The sequence below is a fragment of the Halichoerus grypus genome, chromosome 6, assembly GCF_964656455.1.
Source record: "Halichoerus grypus chromosome 6, mHalGry1.hap1.1, whole genome shotgun sequence".
In the NCBI taxonomy this organism is placed as follows: domain Eukaryota; kingdom Metazoa; phylum Chordata; class Mammalia; order Carnivora; family Phocidae; genus Halichoerus; species Halichoerus grypus.
The window spans coordinates 162,381,514-162,403,898 of NC_135717.1; the positions used below are offsets into that span (position 1 = coordinate 162,381,514).

Here is a 22,385-nt window from a genome sequence, read left to right on the forward strand (position 1 = left end):
CACGCCCCCAGCCTCGCCCTCGCCCCCAAACCCACTTTAAACTCCCGCCCCCTCTTCACGACGACCAATGCCCGGCCGGAGAGCCCGAAGGAGGCCGGGGATTGGGCGTCGCCGCGGTTGCCGAGGTGACGGGTGGGTCCGGCTGGGACCCCGACCGCGGCTAGGGCGAGGGGTGCCGGGCGGCTTCCGGCCCGGCCCGCGCCGGCCAGCCGCGCCCTGGCCCGCACCCCTCGGCGGCGGGAGGGGGAGGCCCCGCGTGTCCCCCGGCCCCGCGCGCCCCCCGCCGGCCTCCGGTCCGGGGCGCACCGCCCTCCGCCTCCGTCTCCGCCCCCAGGACCGGCGGCCGCCAGCTCCCGAGCGCTGCTTCCCCGGCCAGCGGCGCGATGGGCTGCGGGAACTCCACCGCCACCAGCGCGGGCGCCGGCCGAGGTGAGAGGGGGCGCGGGCCGGGGACTCGGGGGCGGCGGGGAGGTCTGCCGGGCGGGCGGCCGCTGCGGGAGAGGCCAGGGGAGAGGCGGCGGGGCGCGGCGGGGACCCGGGGAGGGAGGACGCGCAACCCCCTCTCCTCGTCCCCGTTTTCGGGACGGGGCGGGGGCGGGTGGGCCAGGCCGCCCACTTTTTGGAGGGACCCGAAGCGGGGCATTTCCCCCGAGCGGGGGCGGTCACGCCTGGACGAGGGGAGCCTGCAGGGCGATCCTGCGGAGGGTGCGCGCGGAGGACGCGCGGCGGGGCTCCCCTGCAGCGGGTAGCCCGGTGCCCTCCGGGGTGTGAGGATTCCTGGCGGTGGCCAGCATCCGCTCCCTCCGCTCCCACGCTCGCCCCGCAGACCTCGCCGCCAGCCCGTCGGAACCCTGATGCTGCAACGGGAAAGTGCGGCAGAGCAATTCAGGACTTTTTCGGTGGTGGTGGTGGTGGTGGTGGTGGTGGTGGTGGTGGTGTGAGTGGGGTTGGGAAGAACTGTGAACCGGGCTCTGAAAATTCATCTGAGTCTGTCCTGATACCTGAGAGCGGCTGGGTTGCTCGTAGGATTTCTCTGAGAAGCTGCAGTATTAAGGATGCTTTAGATTAAGTGTGACAGAGCTTTAATATTAGCAGTGATCTGTTCATATATTTTTCATTAGAAAAGTATATTAAAACTTCTTCTATACCAGTTCATTTTGTTGATTGGCAGGCGAGATCTCCTAGATTCCCCCAGTCAGCCAGGCTTTGTGTCAAGTGACTTATTACCAAACTCAATCTTCTCTTTTAACCCAGCTCGTGTCTCTGGATTTAAGAATCTGGATCTGTTTTGAGTAATATCTGCTGGCCTCTTTTAGGATCCTTTTGGATAAAGAACTCCCATCCCCACCTGCAAACGGAAACAGCTGTCTGATGCTGCAGTATTTCCTAGCAGACTGGGGTGGATGCCCTCTCAATAACTTCGTGACCTTGGGCCTGTCACTTCTCTTAACCCAGACATCTGTGGAAGATGGCGCTTGAGATTCAAGCCTTTTTCGTTTATTTATTTTAAAGTTTATTTTGACGTTTACTTCGTGGGATCAGATGTAGAAATCTGCTCTGTGAATTGGCCAAGTTTGTGTTTCCTCTTTGTCTGTAACCACACATGGAATATTCTATTTTCCCCGAGAAGACACTAAAATATGAGGGATTCTAGTTCTAGAGCTGTGAATGAACCCAGGTAATGATTCACTGTAAAGTTGATCTCTGAAAGATAATCGTTACCATCTTAAATGAAATTCTCCTCCTTGGGATATGCAGGGAGCCACCAGAGAACAAATCTTTTCCGTTCATATAACCGTGAGACAGGTTAGTTATCCTAGTTGGCGTCTTATGCCAACAAGGGCAAACGAGATTCTGAGAATGGCCAGAAAGCTCTGCATGGAAACCTGGAACAGTATCCAGGCCACATCCTGCACCAGGCGTTGTGTCTCTCAATCTAACAGGCACTGGGGTCCTATGCAATCCACTGCATGGGCACCCTCTCTTTAAAAAGGCTAAGAACAGTTATCCACATTAAAAAAAAATCATAGGAAGGATTTGTAACATTTCCTTTCAAGTGGAGCTAGGTTACTTCATTAACATTTTTATTTATTAATGAAATGCCTGTCAGATTTAGGGATAGGCGGGAGGGGCACTGTTGCTAAAACAGAGTGATGATAAGGTAATTTGGAAATGGTAATGTCAGAAAATGGGAAAATCTGATTCTCCTTACAGATATTTGGTTGACCTTTTTTTTTTTTTTTTTTTTTTTTTTTGCTGAGGTGCACATCCCTTGCTACGTAAAAGGAGGTATAGTTATATTGAAAAAACCACTCCAAGTGCACGCCTTCTTGTTGAGCAGCCTGTTTTGTTTATGAAGGACAGTTCACGGAAGAGCATGTTGTTGTCTCCTCTAGCTTGCACTTTGCTAAAAATTGCTTTTTGTTCAGGGAAGCACCAGATAGAGAGTGCAGACTGTAAAACATTAAGGAGGGAACATGATGAGTAGGGACTTATTGAATCACCTCTTTGATGGATCTGCCCTCGTCTTTGAGAAGTCATTCCCCAAACATGTCCTTGCTAGAGTCCAGCTGGCTAGCTTTGGGATTTGGTCATTGTTGTTTTGAAATTTTTCTGTCAGTTGGTGGTAGGACTTTAGTTTCAGAAAGGAAATAGTAAGATGAAGAAAAATAACCCACAGGGCAAAGGTATTTGAATATTTTTTGGTTGTGAACTTTGACATCAGCGTCAAATATGCTATTGACCAAGTTGCGAACTTGTGGTCCCGAACCCAAGTGGCATGAAATAAATGCATTAAGTAGATGTCCCGGGGGGGCCCCCCAGATGACTCAGTTCGTCACTGAGTGACTTTTGGTTTCGGCTCAGGTCATGATCTCAGGGTCCTGGGATTGAGCCCCGCATTGGGCTCCATGCTCAGTGTGGGGTCTGCTTATCCCTCTCCCCCTGCTCCTCCCCCTACTCCCCCCCACCATAAATAAATACAAAATCTTAAAAAAAAATAGTTGTTGTTTCTGTCCTCCAGGTACTTTACAATGCCCAACTCCTGAAATGTCCCAGGATCATACAATTCAATAATTATACTTAAGCTTTTCAGCAATCAACCAGTCCACCCATCCAGCCAGCCATAGATACATAAATAACAAAGTACAGAGAGAAGGTGGGAAAGGTGCTGAACTTGGAGCCTGGAGAGTGAGGCTCAAGCTTGACTTCAGCTTTATGCTGGTTGCGTTGCTATGGGCATTTCATTTCACATTTCTGAGTTACAGAGTGAAAACACTGTGTAAACTGTAATTATTATAGAATAGTGGAATATTACCATGTCGAAGGTGAAATGGCTTTCACTGATTATTTTTCTACAAGAACATGGCAAATCTACTTCCAAAGGGTGCATTAGCACATTATAATAATACCCTTAAACCTGAAATCTCCATTATAAGCCCTGTTTTACTCTGTAAGTAATGCAGGTAAAACGAGATAATTGCCCTCCCTGAGCTATCTGAACAACTGCCTTTCTTGGCTTTTGTCTAGAGAAATTGGTTAATATGACAAACTGATATTTAGTAGTGTGCTTGAGTAAATTTGATTCTGTATGTCCAAGAGGTGGAAAAACTGATGTGCAGTAAAATGATCAAACAGCCATAGAAATCAACCTCTAGATCACTCAGGCTCTAAATAATTCCAGTTAGATTTCTCCTAAAGATTTCTAACTGTAAGCTTGCACCCAGTCCACCTCTCCATGCAGAGCACTGCACTTCACTAGGAACTTGTAAGGCAAGGCTTGGGCATCCAGCAGTGGGTGGTTGAACGAAATCAAACTTTCATGCTCTTGAGAAGCTGATAGTCTAGGTAGGAAGATTAACCATTGGAGAACAATAGCAAGGCAAAGTATGATAGAATACATGTGGAACATCCAAGTGCGCAGGAGATGTTGAATAATATAGTTTAATCACAGGAGGCTTCGGGGAGGAGTTGAGCTGTCGGTCCAGATGGGGTCATGAGAACAATTTCATTTGCACGAGAGCTTTCTCCATTTTCATGTTTTAGTAAGGTCACTCTCTCAACGTAGGAATTTGATTTCCCCAACCTAGAACTGTATTAGGAGGACTTCCTCTATTTTCCATTCAGTGAAGATTTACTGTATTTGTCCTGCATAGAGTCTAGCCCCTAAACTATAGAGAAACATCTGGATTAAATAATCCATTTTAAAAGTGTTGCATTTTCTATAAGGCAGGGAGCTCTTGATCTGTTTCTCTCTGCTCTCCAGCCCCACCTCTCTCTCTCAGCAGATTCTCTGTCCCCTCGTTTTTCCTTGAACATGGTTTTTAACTAGGCAGACAAATGAGCAGCCCTGCGGTTGAGCTAATGATCTGAACAGGTCGGCCATTCCCTTTTATACACTTATACATATAGATGGGTAAGCAAGCCTGTAATGTAAGCCAGGCAATCTCTTTTCAGGTAAACCAGAAAATCCCTTAAAATGTTTGGATGGTTCCAAATATTTACAATAGCCTGTGTCAATATAGGCTAAGGCTGTAGAAATTCTTTGCTGCAGAGGACTTATTTCAGATGTATTCTGCTCATGATAGCTGACTGAATTTTTTAGTTGTAGTTTTTCTATCAGAGATTTGTAACTGGCAACTGTCTGATTATAACTCCGTGGCAGTTTATTGTCAGAATGTTTCTGTAATGGTTCTTCTGCTATTTATATAACAATAGTCTGAAGAGGAGGAGTTTAATATTTATCCTATTTTGTCAGTGTACCCAGGGAGTTAATACAATCCTTTTGGGTCCAATTATTTAGATTAGTTTTCTCTTCATCCTCAATTAGCTAGATAATTGCATTCTCTTCTCTTGATGTAGCTCTGTGGTCCAGCCTTAATTTACATCTATAAATGGTTTGGTAGGACTGAGATGTTGTCACTGTGCTTAGCATGAGCCCAGGCCATATCGGGGACATAATATAAAATTTTGTTGATAGCATCCAAGAAGTCACTTACGTCTCCTGCTATTTCCCTGCCGCCACCCCCAGACCCTAGCCCCACCATCCTTCTTTTAGTTCCCTGAACATGCTGAACTTGACCCTTGTTGTTTTCTCTCTGTTTGAAACTGTCTTTGCTGGAGAGCTGATATTTTGTTTATTTATATATCGCCTCTTCTGTTCCCTTCCTGCAAATGTAGGCCTCATGAGCGCCTCCTGCATCTTGTTCAGCTGTACCCTCAGCCTCTAGACTAGGATCCAAACTTTCAATGGAATTTTTGGCTCGCAAAGAAATTTTTTTGTTGTTATTGTTGAATGAACGAACATATTGGGGAAACAAAGAAGATGCAAAATGATGTCCTAAATTGTGTGCTTGATACAGCAATTGAGAGAATAAAATAAAACCTCAGGCAGTCAGGGCAGCCTGCTTGGAAGAAGTGGCACTTGATTTGGTTCTGAAGAATAGGTCATGTTTGGATAAGCAGGTAATGGAAGAGAGGGCATTCTTAGTGCTGTATGAAATCACAGGGACAGAAATGGGCTCCATGCATTTCAGGGCAGTAAGTCTGGCCTGACTGGCTTTAGTAGTTCACGTGTGTTATAGGGTGTTGGGGAGGAAGAGTGGGTAGAATGGAGGGTGAGGAGGACAGACAGGCAGGAAAGCCAAGCCTCGGAGTTGAGGGTGGGCTCTGGTGTCAAAAGACCCAAATTCGAATCCAGCTTTTGTCATTTATCAGCTGCATGACCTTGGGCTAACTTGCCTAAACTGTACCTTGGTTTTCTCAACTGTAAAATGGGGGAGTAAGAATAGAACTGACTGCAACATGAAATGAGTTAATGTTAGTAAAGTGCTTAGAACAGTGCCTCGTACATTGTGAGTACTCACTATGCTATTGATTATGAATATAGGGACAGACTTTTGTAACTGGTGTAGAAGGAAAGAGTGGGCATACAGCAGTGGCTGTCTGGGGTCAGGGCAGTGAGAAGGGTCTGGAGGCGTTGATGCCAGAGACCCCTGGGAGAGCCAGGCTGAGGATGGGCTGAATGGGAGGGAGAAATAAACATGAACCCAAACTAATGCCTGGGTAACTGGAAGGTTCTGCTGCCTCTAAAGGGAAGGCAGGAAGAGGTAGGTGACCAGTACACTCTTGGAGGTTCCATGTTGGAAGTGACGGTGAATGATGGGAGATGGAAATACCTCTGTCCAGGCACTTATCACCTATGTGATGGAATCGGGACGTTCATGCGTCCCAGCTCCCTGGAACTGACCTCACGGCCACGTGCAGGGGTCGTGAAGGTGACCTCAGTGAGGCAGTCAGTTCAGCCACAAGCCACTTACCGCTCAGTGTAGACATGGCTTAAATTATAACACAGTAGCCAGATGTCACCGCCTTATCTGTGTCTGTCCTTATGCCTTTATTAATTTTTAGCTCCCTAAAGTGTAGATGCTCAACAAGGACAACCTGCAAATGAAGAGATTTTCTGCAAGAGCTTCCATATTCATGAACAGAATTTTATATTTCTAGGACATATTGACCTGATTTTTTTTCTCCTTTATTGAAAAAAATGACTTATGAATCTAGTTCTTTTATTGGCTTCTTGAAAAATAACATTGCTTTGGATGAACTAAGAGCTGTTTTTCTACTTCTTTTGGCCAAACTGAGACTATGATGTAGTTTTGGAACTATTATGGGTCAGAGAAGACATCACGAGCTGTCAAAATTAAAGAGAATTTTGTTTATTTTTCTGCAGTTATGTTTATACAGTTCTCAGGGGGCCTTTTCTTTTACAAAACAAATAAAGAGTAAGACATTACTGCGTATTTTTATTATTTTTCACAAGAGCCATAATCATTTATGTTTCTGATCATTTATGCTGAGAGAAGAGTGATTTGAAAATCTTTAGTGCTTTTTAGAAATTCCTCGTGTACATCATTTTATTTTTTGGTGTGTGCGTTTAAATTATCACCACTCAGTCAGAAGATAGAAATATGATTTAATATGTAACTTAGCAATTCATTTACTTGTGACTATTTCCAGTCTATTATGTAAGTTCTATACAGTGCAATAGGACCGTGCTGAAAAAAGGCACCAGTAGGCCAGTTTTTCGAATGTAGAAACGTATGTGACCTTTCTTTTAAGAGATAGATCTTTTCTTTATATTAGGATTTGGCACGTGGAAGGAAACTCGAAATGGTAAATGTACCAATCTGAACAATGTTGAAAACATTCTGGGCACTACAGCTTACTCTTGTTAATTTGTAAGAATGATTAGATTATAAAGGAACATCTGTCTTTAGGAACCAAGATGTTCTACCCATCTACCTAAAACTACTGAACCCATGTAGTGGTTTGCAGCTGACTGGCTTTATCATGCACTAGGAATACAATTTTGCCTGTGTTTGTGGGATGTAAGATATGTTACATTAAATTTAATCCCTCCCTCCAATATTAACTTTGCTCTGTATTTCTTTTCAAAAGAGAATTTCTGGTTTTGGAGGGATGGGAGAGGACAGGGATAAGAAGGTATAGTGGGTTGAATGTGGCCTCCAAAGAGACGTCCCTGTCCTAATCCTTGGAATGTGTGAATCTTCTCTTACTTGGAAAAAGGGTCTTTGCAGACGTAGTTAAGGATTTTGAGATAATCTGGGTGGGCCCTAAGTCCACTGATAAGTGTCCTTATAACAGAGAGAAGGTGATACGGGGGACATGGTGGAGCAGAGAGTGTGCAGGACGCGGCCACAGGCCAAAGAATGCCAAGGAACGAAGACTCATCGCCCCCAGACGCTAAGAGGGGCATGGCAGTTTGCATCTGCTGACACCGTGATTTCAGGCCTCTGGCCTCCAGGACGCCGAGAGCATTGATTTCTGTTGTTTTAAGCCGCCTGGTCTTTGGGAAATTGTTAGAGCAGTCCATAGGAAACTAATACAGAAGGTTTTCCTGTAGGTACTGGGGAGTGGGAGGTAATTAGAAAATTAGGAAATACAGTTTACAAACTATACCTGAAGTGCAAATCATTATTTGCTGAAGCAAGTGCTGCACAATTCAATCTTGGTGTGTGATTCAGAGAGCACTTCAAGGTTGTTTAGAGCCTCAGTTACTTCTTAGGACACCGCATTTTTATAAAACATGTTAGAAAACATGGAGGCTATCTGAGAGTTTTTTTTCCCTTCCTGATACAATCCAACTTTCCAATTCTCTGACACCCCCTGGGAGTCGTGCAATGCACTTCACTTCTGACACTAATGACCTGGAGTCTGTTATTTGCCACAGGTTTAAGGGCAAGGTTGCACAAGATGTCCTCACTTCTGACACCTGTCACAAGTATTGGGTCCCCAGATTACTCCCACTTCTGTCCAACTTGGCAACGAATTTGGGTTCCCACAGCTCCCTTTCTCAGATTTGATAATTTTCTAGAATGGCTCAGAATTCAGGAAGGCACTTTACTTATGGATTTAAATTTACCAGTTTATTCATAAAGGACACAAATGAACAGCCAAATGGACATAGAGTGATGTCTGGAAGGGTCCCGAGCATAGGAATCTCTGTCCCCATGTAGTTGGGGTGTGCCACCCTCCTGCCACATGGATGTGGTCACCAACTCAGAAGCTCTCAGAGCCTCACTGTTTAGGGGTTTTTATGGAAGTTTCATGACATAGGTGTGATTGATGGAATCATTGGCTCTTAGTGATTAACTCAATCTCCAGCTCCTCTCCCTTCCCTGGGGACAGGAATGGGGCCAAAAGTTCCAAGCTTCTAACAAGGCTTGGTTTTTCTGGTGACGAGTCCCCATCCTGAAGCTATCCTGGGTCCTGTTAAGAGTCCCTTCATTAGAATGGAAGAGGCTCCTATTACCCTTCTCACTCAGGAAATTCCAAAGGTTTCAGAAGGTTTGTGCCAGAAAGAGGGGACAAAACCCAAATATCTTTCTACAACCCCACAATATCAGATTAAGTTTTTTGAATGTTTGGATAAATTGGGTTTGCTATGTATTTTTAAGTGACGGAGACTTTTGACTTTGAGACTCGAACAAAATATTAAAATCTTTTGAAGTGCGTAAAGTAAAAGGTAAACACGGTCTTGGTGAAGTGATGTTTTGAACAACCAACAATGTTTAACTGTTTCCTACTTTTCAGAAGGAAATGTTCTTCCTTACAGACCTCTAACCATTTATAATTACTTTTTTTGTCACTGAAACTGCATATAATACTTTTCTGAGAGCAAACCTTCCCCCCTTTTTCTTTTTTAGGAAGATACTTAAAATTATCATTCTTTATATAATCATCAAATCTTTAGTCTTATGTACTTTGTGGTGCTTTCATTCTACAAGAAGCGTTGTTACCTTTCCCCCATCTCTGCTTCTTCTAAGCCATTATATTAATACATCAAGGCTATGTTTAAACAGTAAAAAGTCATTTTGGCAGGAATGGAGTGGTGCTAACAGGAATCAATGCTCTATCCCAGGGGCCTGGAAAGAATTAGATACCATTATAAATATTTGTTTAGCAAAGGGTAAGTCACACAACCATAAACACAACTTAAAGCAAATGGGATTTTGCCACTATCTGAATTGTTCTAGATAAAGTGTTTTTTTGCATAAATTCTCTAGAGTAGAGATCTCCATCTGGTTAATTACAATCAATATATAGGTGAAGTGTGATTACAAGGTTGTAGTGAGGGTAATAATGATTTTTCTTCTGTTTATTAATTTTATGATTTTATACTTTTGCAGAACAAAGAGATATTCTACCTTTTATATACCTACGTATTCTGATAGTTTTCCCAAGGGTTTCTAACAATTACACATTTTTTTTTTCCCCACTCTGAGAAGTTTTATGTTCGGGAGTCATGTTCTACCTGTCCTGGTTATAAGCTGATCATTAATATCATGCTCCCTTGCTTCTAAGATGCACATTTTCTTCCCTTTAAAAAAAAAAAAAAAACGGAGCCCATATTACAGTCACGCATTTACTGGATGTAGTTTCTGACGTCTTTGCCCACCCCCATTGCGTGTATTAAATAGCTGGTACCCTTTAAAGGAGGGACATTTGAGAACAGAAGAAATGGTGTGCTGATTTCCTTTTGGAAGGTAACACCAGGCATCTGCCCAGGGCCCACGGGGATGCTAGGTGGTGATCCCAGCAGGGAAGCAGCTTTGAGGGTGCCTGGAGCCTGGAGCAATCAGGTGAAGTGGATGGAGGGTTCCTGGTGGCTGATTAAAATCAGTATTCATTAGACAACATGTTCCTGTTTTCAAACTAGTTCCACGCACGTTTTTGTGCTTTGTCTTCTCAGCTGCCTTTACCTGCCCAGTATTAGAAACCGAAGCACTGATTTCGTGACCTTTGGATGAATGATCTGAGCAAGGACTCTGTGTGGGTCTTTGCCTTCCTGTTCCCTGCTGTTCTTTCCCTGCCACCCTGGGCGCCCCCTGAGATGGAGTGGGATGGCTTCTGTCCCCTCTGCTCTTGCTGTGGATTGCATTCGATGGCCCTTCATCTCTCTGCTGAGGACTCACTGTCCTCATTACGATCTCTGCTTTCTTCTCTCTGTAAGACTTTGCAGAATTAGAGTTTGTGATCCCTCTGGCTCTCCCATCCCCTGTCCACGACAAAACCCCGGAACGTTCTCCGTACTTTTCCCATGAACATGAAAATATGAAAATCAGGATATTACTTTCTTTCTAGACTTTCTTCCAGATTCTCATGCTTGTTTTGACTCTGAAATAAAATATTCATCTGCACGGGTTTTTTGTGTTACTAATCCTTTGCTTATCTTTTCCTATCAAAGTGCTCCTTTGTTCTTATGTTAAGATTTTTTTTTCAATTTTAGGATTTTTGTTTTGTTTTGTTTTATGATCTCAGATTCCAAAGCATTTATTTATTTATTTATTTATTTATTTATTTTAGAGAGAGAGAGAGAGAGAGCATGAGCAGGAGGGGCAGAGGGAGAGGGAGAGAGAGAATCTCAAGCAGACTCTATGCTGAGCACAGAGCCCGATGTGGGGCTGGATCCCAGGACCCCAAGATCACGACCTGAGCTGAAACCAAGAGTTGGACACTCAACTGGTTGTGCCACCTAGGTGCCCCAAAGCAGTTTTTATTTATACAATTTTAATGATAATTGTGACATAGAAATGTTAATCTTCCCTAAAGAAAAGAATGAGGTTTGTTACAAAGTTAAGGTTTGGCCAGAGCCTTACAAGAATTTGTTTGAGGCATAGTGTTGATTATCTTTATCCTCTGCTTTGAATTTGCAGATTAACGGATCTTAAATTAATATCACCAGGGTACAGTTCTTGCAGTTTTGGCAATAACCTTTCCTGCAGGCTTATTTGCTTACTGTGTAGCACATCTTTCTTTATTTTCACATCTCTGTGACTTGGGCAGAGGTTATTTTAATTCCCATTTCGTAGATACGGAAATTGAGATATTAATTTCTAATTAAATTGACTGCTAATATAACAACTTAGTGAGCTATTTTTATGTACCAGACTTCGTGCTAAGTGTTGACATGCATCTTTAAAAAAACAAATCTTCACAGTAATGTCAAATAACAAAAGACAAAACTGCAAGCTGCAAAATTACATATGTGCATTTATTTGGGGTCTTAGGGATTGCAATCCAGGAGACGGTATTCAAACGAAGTTGAAAATGTGCTCTGGAGAGACAAAGGAGGTTAGAGTTTTTTAAGAAGAAAGAGAAGACTTACATAAATTGTTTTGAAGAAAAGGTGTTTGGTCCTGGTTTAAGTACAGTTACATTAAACTATGTGTGATTGGTTGCTAGCACTCATGTTAGAGAGAAAGTCCGTTTATGTCCGTTATGACATAAATAGATGCCTTGGCTTTTAGCTGAGTTCAGCAAAAAAAATTCTGAGAATTTGGGACAGAAGATGTGCATGAGCCCCGCCTCCTCAGTGTCCTCCCAGCTCCATTTTCAGTAACTCTCTTAGCAGCGGTCATTTCATTTATTCTCTCTGTTGCACATTGACTTTTGAAAAAGGTACTCTTATTATCCTCATTTGACACAAGGGAGGGAAGTGAGGTTTTAAGAGGTTAAAAGACAATTAATGCTATGTACCTACTAAAGATGGAACCAAGGTCTGTGTCGCTCAGATGAGGATAGTGGGAGGAGGAAGTGTGGAAATGGGACCGAACATGTGTGGCAGAGAATCTGTGATGAATGATAGGAATGGGGTCTGAAAGAGACGGGTTGTTTTTGGCATGTGGGTGGGAAGCAGAGACAAGGGGAGGGGCTCAGTAGCAAATAGGAGCAGAGTTAGAAATGCATGTAACTCCCTTTGGAGCTAGGCTGGTATCCTTGAGACTTCTAATTGAGGATATCACCTCCCTCTGTCTTGTAACGTCACTTTGCTTTGTGGCTAGTGCATTGTGTGACTTAGAACAAGGCCATGTGGACACCAGCTTAGAAGGCGTGTGACTTAGAAATGAAAATACTTCCCGACTCTGTCAGTGTATCTGTAAAATGAAGGGATTGGATTAGGTGATCTGTAAAATCCCTTCCAGAACCGACACCTTATAATTTATAGCAATTGTTAAGAATGGCAGAATAAATTCAAAACGTAAGATTTGAATGTAATGGTTTTCTTACTCTTTTTTCTTTCTTTCTTTTGAAATGATCTTTTTATTTTTATTTTTTTTAATTTTTTTATTGTTATGTTAATCCCCATACATTACATCATTAGTTTTAGATATAGTGTTCCATGATTCATTGTTTGTGCATAACACCCAGTGCTCCATGCAGAACGTGCCCTCCTCAATACCCATCACCAGGCTAACCCATCCTCCCACCCCCCTCCCCTCTAGAACCCTCAGTTTGTTTTTCAGAGTCCATCGTCTCTCATGGTTCTTCTCCCCCTCCGATTTCCCCCCCTTCATTCTTCCCCTCCTGCTACATTCTTCTTCTTCTTTTTTTCTTTCTTAACATATATTGCATTATTTGTTTCAGAGGTACAGATCTGAGATTTAACAGTCTTGCACAATTCACAGTGCTTACCAGAACACATACCCTCCCCAGGGTCCATCACCCATTCACCCCATCCCTCCCACCCACCCCCCACTCCAGCAACCCTCAGTTTGTTTCCTGAGATTAAGAATTCCTCATATCAGTGAGGTCATATGATACATGTCTTTCTCTGTTTGACTTATGAAATGATCTTTTTAAAAGGCATGTTTTCAACTTGTCTTTTCTAGAACTTTATTTTAGATGGGTATTGGGCTTCACATTTTTGTCTTAATTCTAGCAAAATAATGCAAAACCTTTTTTTCCCCCCTAGGCCCTGCAGGAGCAGCTAAAGATGTGTAAGTAGTTAATATTATGATTTTCTAAACTCTTTTTGAGGAAGACGCTGTTTTTCATGATTGTGCCCTTTCGATAGATGTAGGTATGCCTGAAAAGATATGGGAATACATGCTATATTATGCAAAAATCAAGATTAGCATCTAGTTTATAACTAAACTGCTATTTGAAGAATATCATTGTGTTATTACTTATTCTGTTATTATTTATTCTGCCTTTCAGTTGCCCTAGCACTGTAACTCAGAACTTTAAGAGAGGGAAATGTTTAATTGTGCTTCCTTCCCAACTTGTGCTGAGATTTTTTTCTAATTGAAAGCAAGTAGGTATGGGAGAATTAATTAAGCACATAGCTCCTGTGACTATGTGTTAGGGTGAGTCAGTGGGGAGAGGCTGGGGCAAGCATGTACCAAACACACATTGAATTGTTTTAAAGTTGATGATTAGATATTTGAGTGAATGTATATGACCATTCAACCTAGTCAAACCACAGGACATTTAATCAAGGGGCAGGTATCTCCCAAGGAGATGTTTCTGGAGCTCAGGAGCCCTTCCAGTATTTCCATCATGCCCCTGCTCTGCATCTTTCCACACCTCATCTAGAACAGTAAGGACATTGCAGTAGTTCACTATTTAAGAGTGTTTGTGGTTACTCCGTGGAGAGTGGATGGACCCCTGCCCCACCCACCCACAGTCGGTTTGGATGTTAGGACTGATGGTCACACACACACACACACACACACACACCAAGGAGGGCACGAAGATTTCTTACTCACATAAAATGAGGCTTTCTGGGGAGCAGGGTAGGCACCCAACTGGCCCATTCATCTTGAGTGAAGGAAGGGGAGGCGGGAGTGGCTTTGGTTTTTATTGCAGTTGGGAGTGGGGCTGGTCGAGGGCTTCTGTGCATGGGAGAGGTTTGCATAGTTTTATCCTCCCCACCAGCACAAAGGAAGGCATTCCCCAGCTTTCTAATCAGCTTGCACTGATGTGAGGCAGAAGGGGGAGTGGTTGGACTTGAAAGCTGTCAGTGGTCAAACATCAAAAATAGAGTCAGATTTATTATTATTATTATTATAAAGAGGAATTAGAGAAGATGAGAATGGGATTGTAAGGTTTTTCACGAGTTAAATATATATTTTCTATGGGACTTTAGGTACCCAAGAAGCAATATACATTGTTTCAAACTCCTGGTTGCACTATTTGAGTTTATTACCAAAACATGTAGCAATAACCAGTTCAGCATCCTTACCCTGTTTCTTTCATTGCAGTATCTGGGTCTCTCCTTTCCATTTCTATACATTATTGCCAGATTCATTTCCTCAAGCACTCCCCTGCCCTTGTAGGACCTCTGCTCAAAAACTTGTAATTATTCTCCATTGCCCGCTGGACCGAGCCCAGAATCCTTTGGGAACAGGAAGGCCATTTATGTTTTTAGCTTTTCTCTGACGGACTCTGCATGAGGTGGAAGGAAGCACTGCAGTGGGAGTGAGCAAGGCCGAGGATGAGAAGTGAGCTGACATGCTGCACTGAGACCTCTCGCAGGGCCCAAACTGACCTCCCATGTTCTGCCTCAGTTTCTGCTATTTCCTCTGCCTGGAATGGCCTTTTTCTCAATTCTGTTTGTAAAAAAATCTTAGCTATTCTTCAGGGCTTCTGTCTTGTTCTTTGCAAGAAGAATTTCTTGGATCTCTCAATTGGATAGAATGTCTTTTTCTTCTAAACTTTTCGAGCATTTTGGACCGTTCTTATGACACATCATATGGGGCTTATATTGTAGTTATTTATCTTCTTGTCCCTCTTGGGCAGTGAGGGAAATGAAATGTCTTACTCATCTGAAGGTCTCCCATAGTTATAGTATCGTGTTTTGAACGTGGTGTTTAATGAACAGTTGCTGAGGAATCGCATCATTTCTATTCAAGGAGAGATTGATGTCTTGACTTCTTTCTTTTAGAGGCATGGACATTTCTAATAAAATTTCGTGATGCCATTGTCAACAAAATTAACTATTCCACGATGGGAGATGCCACTTAATTACTTTTTGAAATCCTGAATTCTCTGGATTTAAATTTTCTGTGACTATATATACCTCATTGTATGTCCTAGGAAGATATAATTTTATTTAATACTTGACCCTTTTAGAAATAAATGTAGTAAACAAGAAAAGTTAAAAGAATATTATAGTATTATTTTTCCTTGCACAAAAGTATATTCAAACATGTTCCTTTTTTAAGTAGAAGGTATAGATTTATAAATCTTGATTAGAGTGAACAAGGTGCTAAGAAATTAAGACGATTTTAACTTTTTATTATGAAGATCTAAAAATTTCTTTTCTAATCTAGAGAGACTGATCCCAAACCAAAAGAAGTGGCCAAAATCACATAATGGGTGCTAAGAAGTACAGAATTTCAAATAGGGCAGCCACCATATTATACAGGCAACATAAGTCTTTTGTGGGGAGTGGGAATTATGGTTATTTTTAGGAGAGAGAAATACTATAGTTACTCTCTTAATATAACAAAAAATCCATTCTCTAGGGAAGGTTTGTGATTTTTGCTCTCTCTCTCCTCTTTCCTGTTTATTTGCCGATTTTCTGCAGGCAAGAAGCCAGGGTACAATAACAGATAAAATGACACTTCTGCCCTTACGTAGGTTCGTGTCTACTGGGGACCAAAATACAGTGTGACAAGTGCTATTTATTGACATAGTCAGAATTTAATGCCGGTTTGGGTCTTGATGGATGAATAAGAGTTCGTGCAGAGAAGGGAAGAATGGCAGCCCAGAGCAGAGGAAAGAGCATGACAAGAGGCTCATGGGTGTAAGAGAACCTCAGCTCTCCTGCAGGGAGCCTGTCGGTTTGTTCTGGAGCCCGTGGTGCGTGCTCTGCAGAGATGAAGGATGAGGCCAAGGGGCTGGAGCTGGCTTGTGAAGGGCCTTTGGTGCCAGACCAGTAATTCCACTCGATATTGCACGCATTCAAGAACCATTAGGAATTTTAAGGTGGGGGGGAGGCGACGATTATATTTGCGCTTTAGGGTGCTAAGTCCCAAAGCAGTGCGGTATGTGAGGTGGGGGAAGGGTGGAGGCACAGGGAGGGAAGGCCGTGAGGCCACCAGAGGGGCAGACCGCGGACAGTAGCAATGGGAGAGAGAAGAGCCGATGTGTTCAAAGTATGCTTGGAATATGATAAAGATTTGTTGAATGACAGAACGGGGAAGGAAAGGAGAGGAAAATCTAAGGATCATGCTGCGATTTCAAATCTGAGCTGAGGGAAGGGATGGCCGATAATCCAAAGAGGTCAGCCGGGCTAATGGGGGAAGAAAAACCACTGGGCACCTGGGGGACTGTAGTTTCCATCGAGGGGTGTGAGTAGTAATTGGGTGAAAGTGGAAGTGGGCGAGGAGTGGGGAGGTGGTATGTGGCCTCTCTTCTTACAATGTTTGCCAGTAAGGGAGGGAAGGGTGTTAGCAGGTTAAAGATGGAGATGGGCAGAAGTGCTGAATCACTGTATTGTGCACCTGAAACTCATATTACACCGTATGCTAACTAACTGGAATTTACATAAAAACTGTTTAAAAAGTTAAAAAGAAAGAGGAAGCATTTTTAAAAATATATTTCTGTTAGAAAAGGAATACCTAGAAAATTTGAAAAATATTTTTTTTTTTTTTTTTTTTTTTAAAGATTTTATTTATTTATTTGACAGAGAGAGACACAGTGAGAGAGGGAACACAAGCAAGGGGGAGTGGGAGAGGGAGAAGCAGGCTTCCCGCGGAGCAGAGAGCCCGATATGGGACTCGATCCCAGGACCCTGGGACCATGACCTGAGCCGAAGGCAGTTGCTTAACAACTGAGCCACCCAGGCGCCCTGAAAAATATTTTTTGAAGAAAGAAAACATCAGCTCTTATCTACCACCAGAGACAGCCACCATTAACATTTTACACGCTTTTCTTCCGTTTCTTCATTTCTTCTGTTTCTGCACCGTTGGGTGCATGGATGATCTTGTGTATGAAAGTTTGTTTTGCTTTTTCTGTTTATTTATTTATTTATTTATTATTTTTTATTAACATATAATGTATTATTTGTTTCAGGGGTAGAGGTCTGTGATTCATCAGTCTTACACACACACCTGTGGACTCCGGGGTAGGAATCAGTGGAGTGAGACGTGCTGGGGGTGGCTTGGGGAGGGGGTCATCTGTGAGGAGGGGGATCTGTGATGGAAGTGAATCCCAGAACAGGTGGGAAGGCTCAACAGCTTAGGAGGTTAACCTTAGAAACTTGAGATGAGGAGGGAAGTAGGGGTGAAGATTCACAGGCACACCCCCTGTTTTATTGCACCCTGTTTTATTGTGCTCTGCGGATAATGCATTTTTTAAAGATTGAAGTTCTGTGTCCGCCCTGCGTCAGGCAAGTCTGTTGGAGCCATTTTTCTTTCTTTTTTTTTTGTTTTATTTTATTTTTTAAATTTTTTTTGTTGGAGCCATTTTTCCAACAGCGTTTGCTCACTTCCTGTCTGTGTCATGTTTGGGTAATCTCACAATATTTCAGACTTTTTCATTGTTAGCTTTGTTATGGTGATCTGTGATCAGTGATTATGACTTGCTGAAAGTTCAGATGATTGTTTGCATTTTTTTAGCAATAATGTATTTTTTAATTAAGGTATATACATTGTTTTTGTAGACATAATGTTATTGTACACTTAATAAACTATAGTATAGTGTAGTTATAAAAACATAATTTTTATATGCACCGAGAAACCAAAAAAAAAATTCATGTGACTCGCTTTATTCCTTTTATGGCTGTGGTCTGGAACCTAGCCTGCATTATCTCTGAGGTATGCTTGTGTAGAAATTGAATCACCACAACACAGACTCATGCGTATCAGCAAGTGAGTCTTTCTTATTCTCTCTTCCTCTGTCTCTTCAAAATTAAATCACAGTGCTGTAACATGCAAAACAAAATAGACATGAATTCAGTGTGACGACATTTGGCTGCTTTCAGAAACCTGGAAAAATCAACCATTTTATTTCAGTGAATTATCTTAGCTATTTGGCACAAATAGGTTGCACTGGGATATTTTTGGTTGGAAATGGCAGAAGTCCAGCTTAAACTGGCCTAAACAAACAAACAAAAAGGAATTTATTGGCATGTGTAATGGAAAAGCTCCAGGGGTTTGGCCCCATGCACAGCTGGATCCAGGTGATCAAATGACAGGAAGAAGCTCATTTCTGCTTTCTTGTTTTGGGCTCCATTTTTAGGAAGCTTTCCCCAAGTGGTAATGGAGATGGTCATCTCTTGGCAGCTTAATAACTCCTGTGGAAAAAGAGCTTTTCTTTCCCAGTAGTGTGATCAAAAGTCCTGGGGCTAGGGCTCTCCCTGCCACAACATGAGGTCATGTGCCTCCCTCTGAATCAACCAATGAGCCAGGGGAACGTGGGTTTCTCATTGACCAGGCCTGGGTCACATGCCCACCACTGGAGCCAACCAGCATCGTTAGCTCCACCTGACCAGGTGGTCAAAGTCTGGGAGAGTGGCTCAAGACAAATCCAGATGCTGTTACCCAAATGGAAGGCACTTAAAACTGGGCAGGCAGCAACAAAGTATGTTCTGCAGTAGGTCAATTTTCATGTTATTAAAAGAATTTCTTTATTTAAATTTTAAGCAATATTTATGGGACTATTACAAACATGTTTTGGTAAGAACAGTATGAAATTAGTTGACACGAATTTAATGTTTGCTGTTGAAAATAAAAGATCATAGCCACTCAGTTTAAACAAGGTAAATCAAATATGTCTTTCACTTAAAACTTGTATGGTGACATTTCATGAAGATTCCTTTCTTGACAAAGCAATTCTATTGTTATGGAAGGTAGTGACTATAGAGAAGAATATCTCAGAATGAATGAACAAAACACATTGAAGCACCGCCTTTTACATAAAATGAAATTATGAGTCTTTCATCTTGAGTGTCCTTGGAATCCTTTATGGATTTCTCATGCCCATGCACCTGTCAGCTGAGCCCTCTTTAGTCCTCCTTACAAATCTGAGGGTATCTGATGGGCTTACTCCTCCTCCTGAAGTAGCAGGAGGTTGAGGAGGATGGTGTGGAAATAGCATTGAAAAAGCATGTGTTTTGGAAGCAGGGAGACCTGCATTTGAACTTCCTACCACCATTTACCAGCTGTGTGATATTGTGTCCTCAGTAATCTTGGCCATAAAATTGGGATAATAATAAGTGTACAGGGCAACCATCTTCATCCTTATCATCATCATTCTGTTACTAGAGCTCCCCTTTTTTGAGGACCGCATGCCATATAGTGATTATGCATTATCTCATTCTGTACCCATGACAATCTGATGGAGATAGTAATGCTGTTTCATTTTACAAGCGAGGATATGGGGCACAGAGAGGTTAAGTAACTGCCCAAGGGTTGTGATAATTATTAGTACAGTATATTTAGTATCCTGGGATAATACTTGGCATTATGCTTTCCTGCTGCCCATAAGTAGTAGCTAGGATTATTAGATGTTTTAAGTGTCATTGAAAAGACTTGGCAGAGGCTCTGTCATGAATAGGACAGTAGAAGAACCAGTGCATAGCTGAAGTTAAGAAATACACAGTCCCATTGTTGGTCTATCAGTACATGGTCAGATTCTCCTCAGGTAGGGCCAGTGCAGTAGGAACAGGAAGAGAGAAAACAGATGGGTGCATTCATCCCAGGACAGAGAGAGATGGGTGGTGACCAGCAAGTGTTGCCAAAATGCTGGCTGCAAGGCACGTGCTAGAGACGGGGAGCCCTACGAGGCTGAGGAATGGAGAGAGCGGGAGGGTGGCTGGACTGGAGGCTTCTTAGGATGGATGGGGGGAGGGGAAGAGCAGAAGGATGATTTTTTTCCCCCCTTCTAGGGAATGAGATTGTCTACTGTAAAATGTCAGAGGTGAAGTAGTTCCAGGAACTAATAAGCTCCTCAGAGCAGTCATGGGAGTGAGTTATTAGCGTAGCGATACAAGTTGTTGGAATAGAGTAAGTCAGCAAAATGTGAAGCAAAGCTTAATTGGGTGAATTTCACGGAATTTAAAGTGATCCAAGATAATGATGGTTCAGAAGAAAACCTTTGGGTCAGGGCCAAAAATCTTCAGCGTGTTTGGGGCTGCTGTCGCAGGGTTCCAATGCCCAGAGGAGAGGGTTTGAGTGAAGGTGAAATCGGTCCCATTTGAAAGAGCTCTGTGGGGAGGTTGGGAGCCTGCTGGCTTCATCTTCTGTTTGGAGACACTGGGATATTTTGAGCAAAGTGATACCATGAAGAAAAGCAAATTTTCTTAAGGTAAGGAGGTGGAGAGAACATTCCTGTCTTTAGCAAAATGATGCTTCTACAGCCAATGCCAAAATAATCCTGAGCACTGTGTGCTTCTTAGAAGGAGAGCAGAAGGAGGGTAGGGAAATTGCAAATTGACTCTTGATCCATTGCCTCCAGACAAAGAGTTAATGTTATTCATATTTTCCACTAATACGTTCTGGAAGAAAGAAAGGGACCCATATTGGCCAAGGGGCTCATACAAGGAGCGAGATTTAAAGATAACTGTCCAAAGGAATTTTGGAATTTTGAAGAAATGAATGAGATTACATAGAGTCCAAAATAGTCAATGATAAAATATTAATCCTGTCCAAAATCGTATGTAATTAAGTGGTAGAATTGCTTGAAATCACCCTAAAAAAGCAGAAGCCATCATAAGAACATATTATAAAGAAAATTAAATGATTATACTTTATCCGGAGAGCTGTAGTGTCCAGGAAATAAACATTATGAATTAATAAGCCTATTCCAAAATATTATTGTGAATGGCAGCTAAAAATAATTAGAGCTACGCACATGGTCTCCAGAGGTTTCCATATTAAATTTTATTGTTTACAAATCAAAATAAGTTTGGTCTCTTTAGTGATACTGCAAATATGGAAAAAGAAAAGACTGCACGCTGCTTTTCTACTTCTTAGATTATCACTAATATTTAGAATGTTTTTCTTGATAAATAAGTAAAAAATTAATCATTTCTTTGCCACATAACTGTGTTCATTCTGAAAGGCCAGGGAAATGAGAACTTTGTGAGTTTTTTTTTTTTTTTTTTTTTAAAGATTTTATTTATTTACTTGAGAGAGAGAGAATGAGAGACAGAGCGCATGAGAGGGAGGAGGGTCAGAGGGAGAAGCAGACTCCCTGCCGAGCAGGGAGCCCGATGTGGGACTCGATCCCGGGACTCCAGGATCATGACCTGAGCCGGAGGCAGTTGCTTAACCAACTGAGCCACCCAGGCGCCCGAGAACTTTGTGAGTTTTAAGGCAAGCTGTAGCCAGGCCGAAACAGGAGACGCTAATTGGAGTGGCCGTCTGCTGGCTAATATTTATCATCTGTATTTGTTCTTGAAAGTGCACATAATGTATCAGTGCCATGGTTCCATTATTTTACCAAGCAAATACAGTGACAAAAATATTTTGACTACCAGGTATTACTGAGGAAGAAAAAGCAGTGGCTTACATTTTATAGAGTAACTCTAAATAAGGTTTCTCTTCATTAAAGTGATAGTTACTGATAAGATGAAAATCACAGTAGAATAACCCAAAAGGTTGAAGTGTTCTCTTTGGGTATTTGGTTTTAAACAGGCATTCACAACTATATTCATGCAAGAAGGATAGGCAGAAGGGAGCCAGCCTGCCCCAAAGAGCAACCACAGACAATAGCTGGTCTGGAGGCAGCTCAGTTTCTGGAATCTTGACTTTAAAGAAGTCAGAGCTTATTTATGTTTAGAGAGAAATTCAGTCTCTCTGGTTCATTTAGGAAAGGTCTACACAGCTGGTATGAAGCAGATGGGTGTGCAGTTACCTAGAGATTCTGGATCAGTGTAGACATTCCATCTGAGAAGGGTTGGAGAGCGCCATGCCGGTGCTAGCGAGCTCACAGGAAGTAGGCTAGAAGTATTCGATGGAAATGCTGAGATAGAAGAAAGCAGTTGTGAAACCTGAAGTTAAGCTTAGTTGTGGTGGTTGCCGTTGGTCAGTTGGTTTTTTGGTTTTTTGCTTCTTTTTCTGACATGCCTG

The 22,385-nt window shown here is 42.4% G+C and overlaps 1 protein-coding gene across 2 annotated transcripts in view; it reads left to right on the top strand.

The window, feature by feature from the left end:
- The first annotated feature begins 262 nt into the window (after positions 1-262).
- Positions 263-22,385, top strand: part of C6H12orf75 (chromosome 6 C12orf75 homolog) — a 34,852-nt gene continuing 12,729 nt past the window's right edge. For both annotated transcript variants that reach the window (XR_013449329.1, XM_036103190.2), the window contains exons 1-2: positions 263-429; positions 13,277-13,301. Coding sequence is in view for 1 of the 2 variants with exons in the window: in XM_036103190.2 (XP_035959083.1) it covers positions 384-429; positions 13,277-13,301 (71 nt within the window). In the remaining variant the exon portion in view is untranslated. The remainder of the gene's footprint in view (positions 430-13,276; positions 13,302-22,385) is intronic.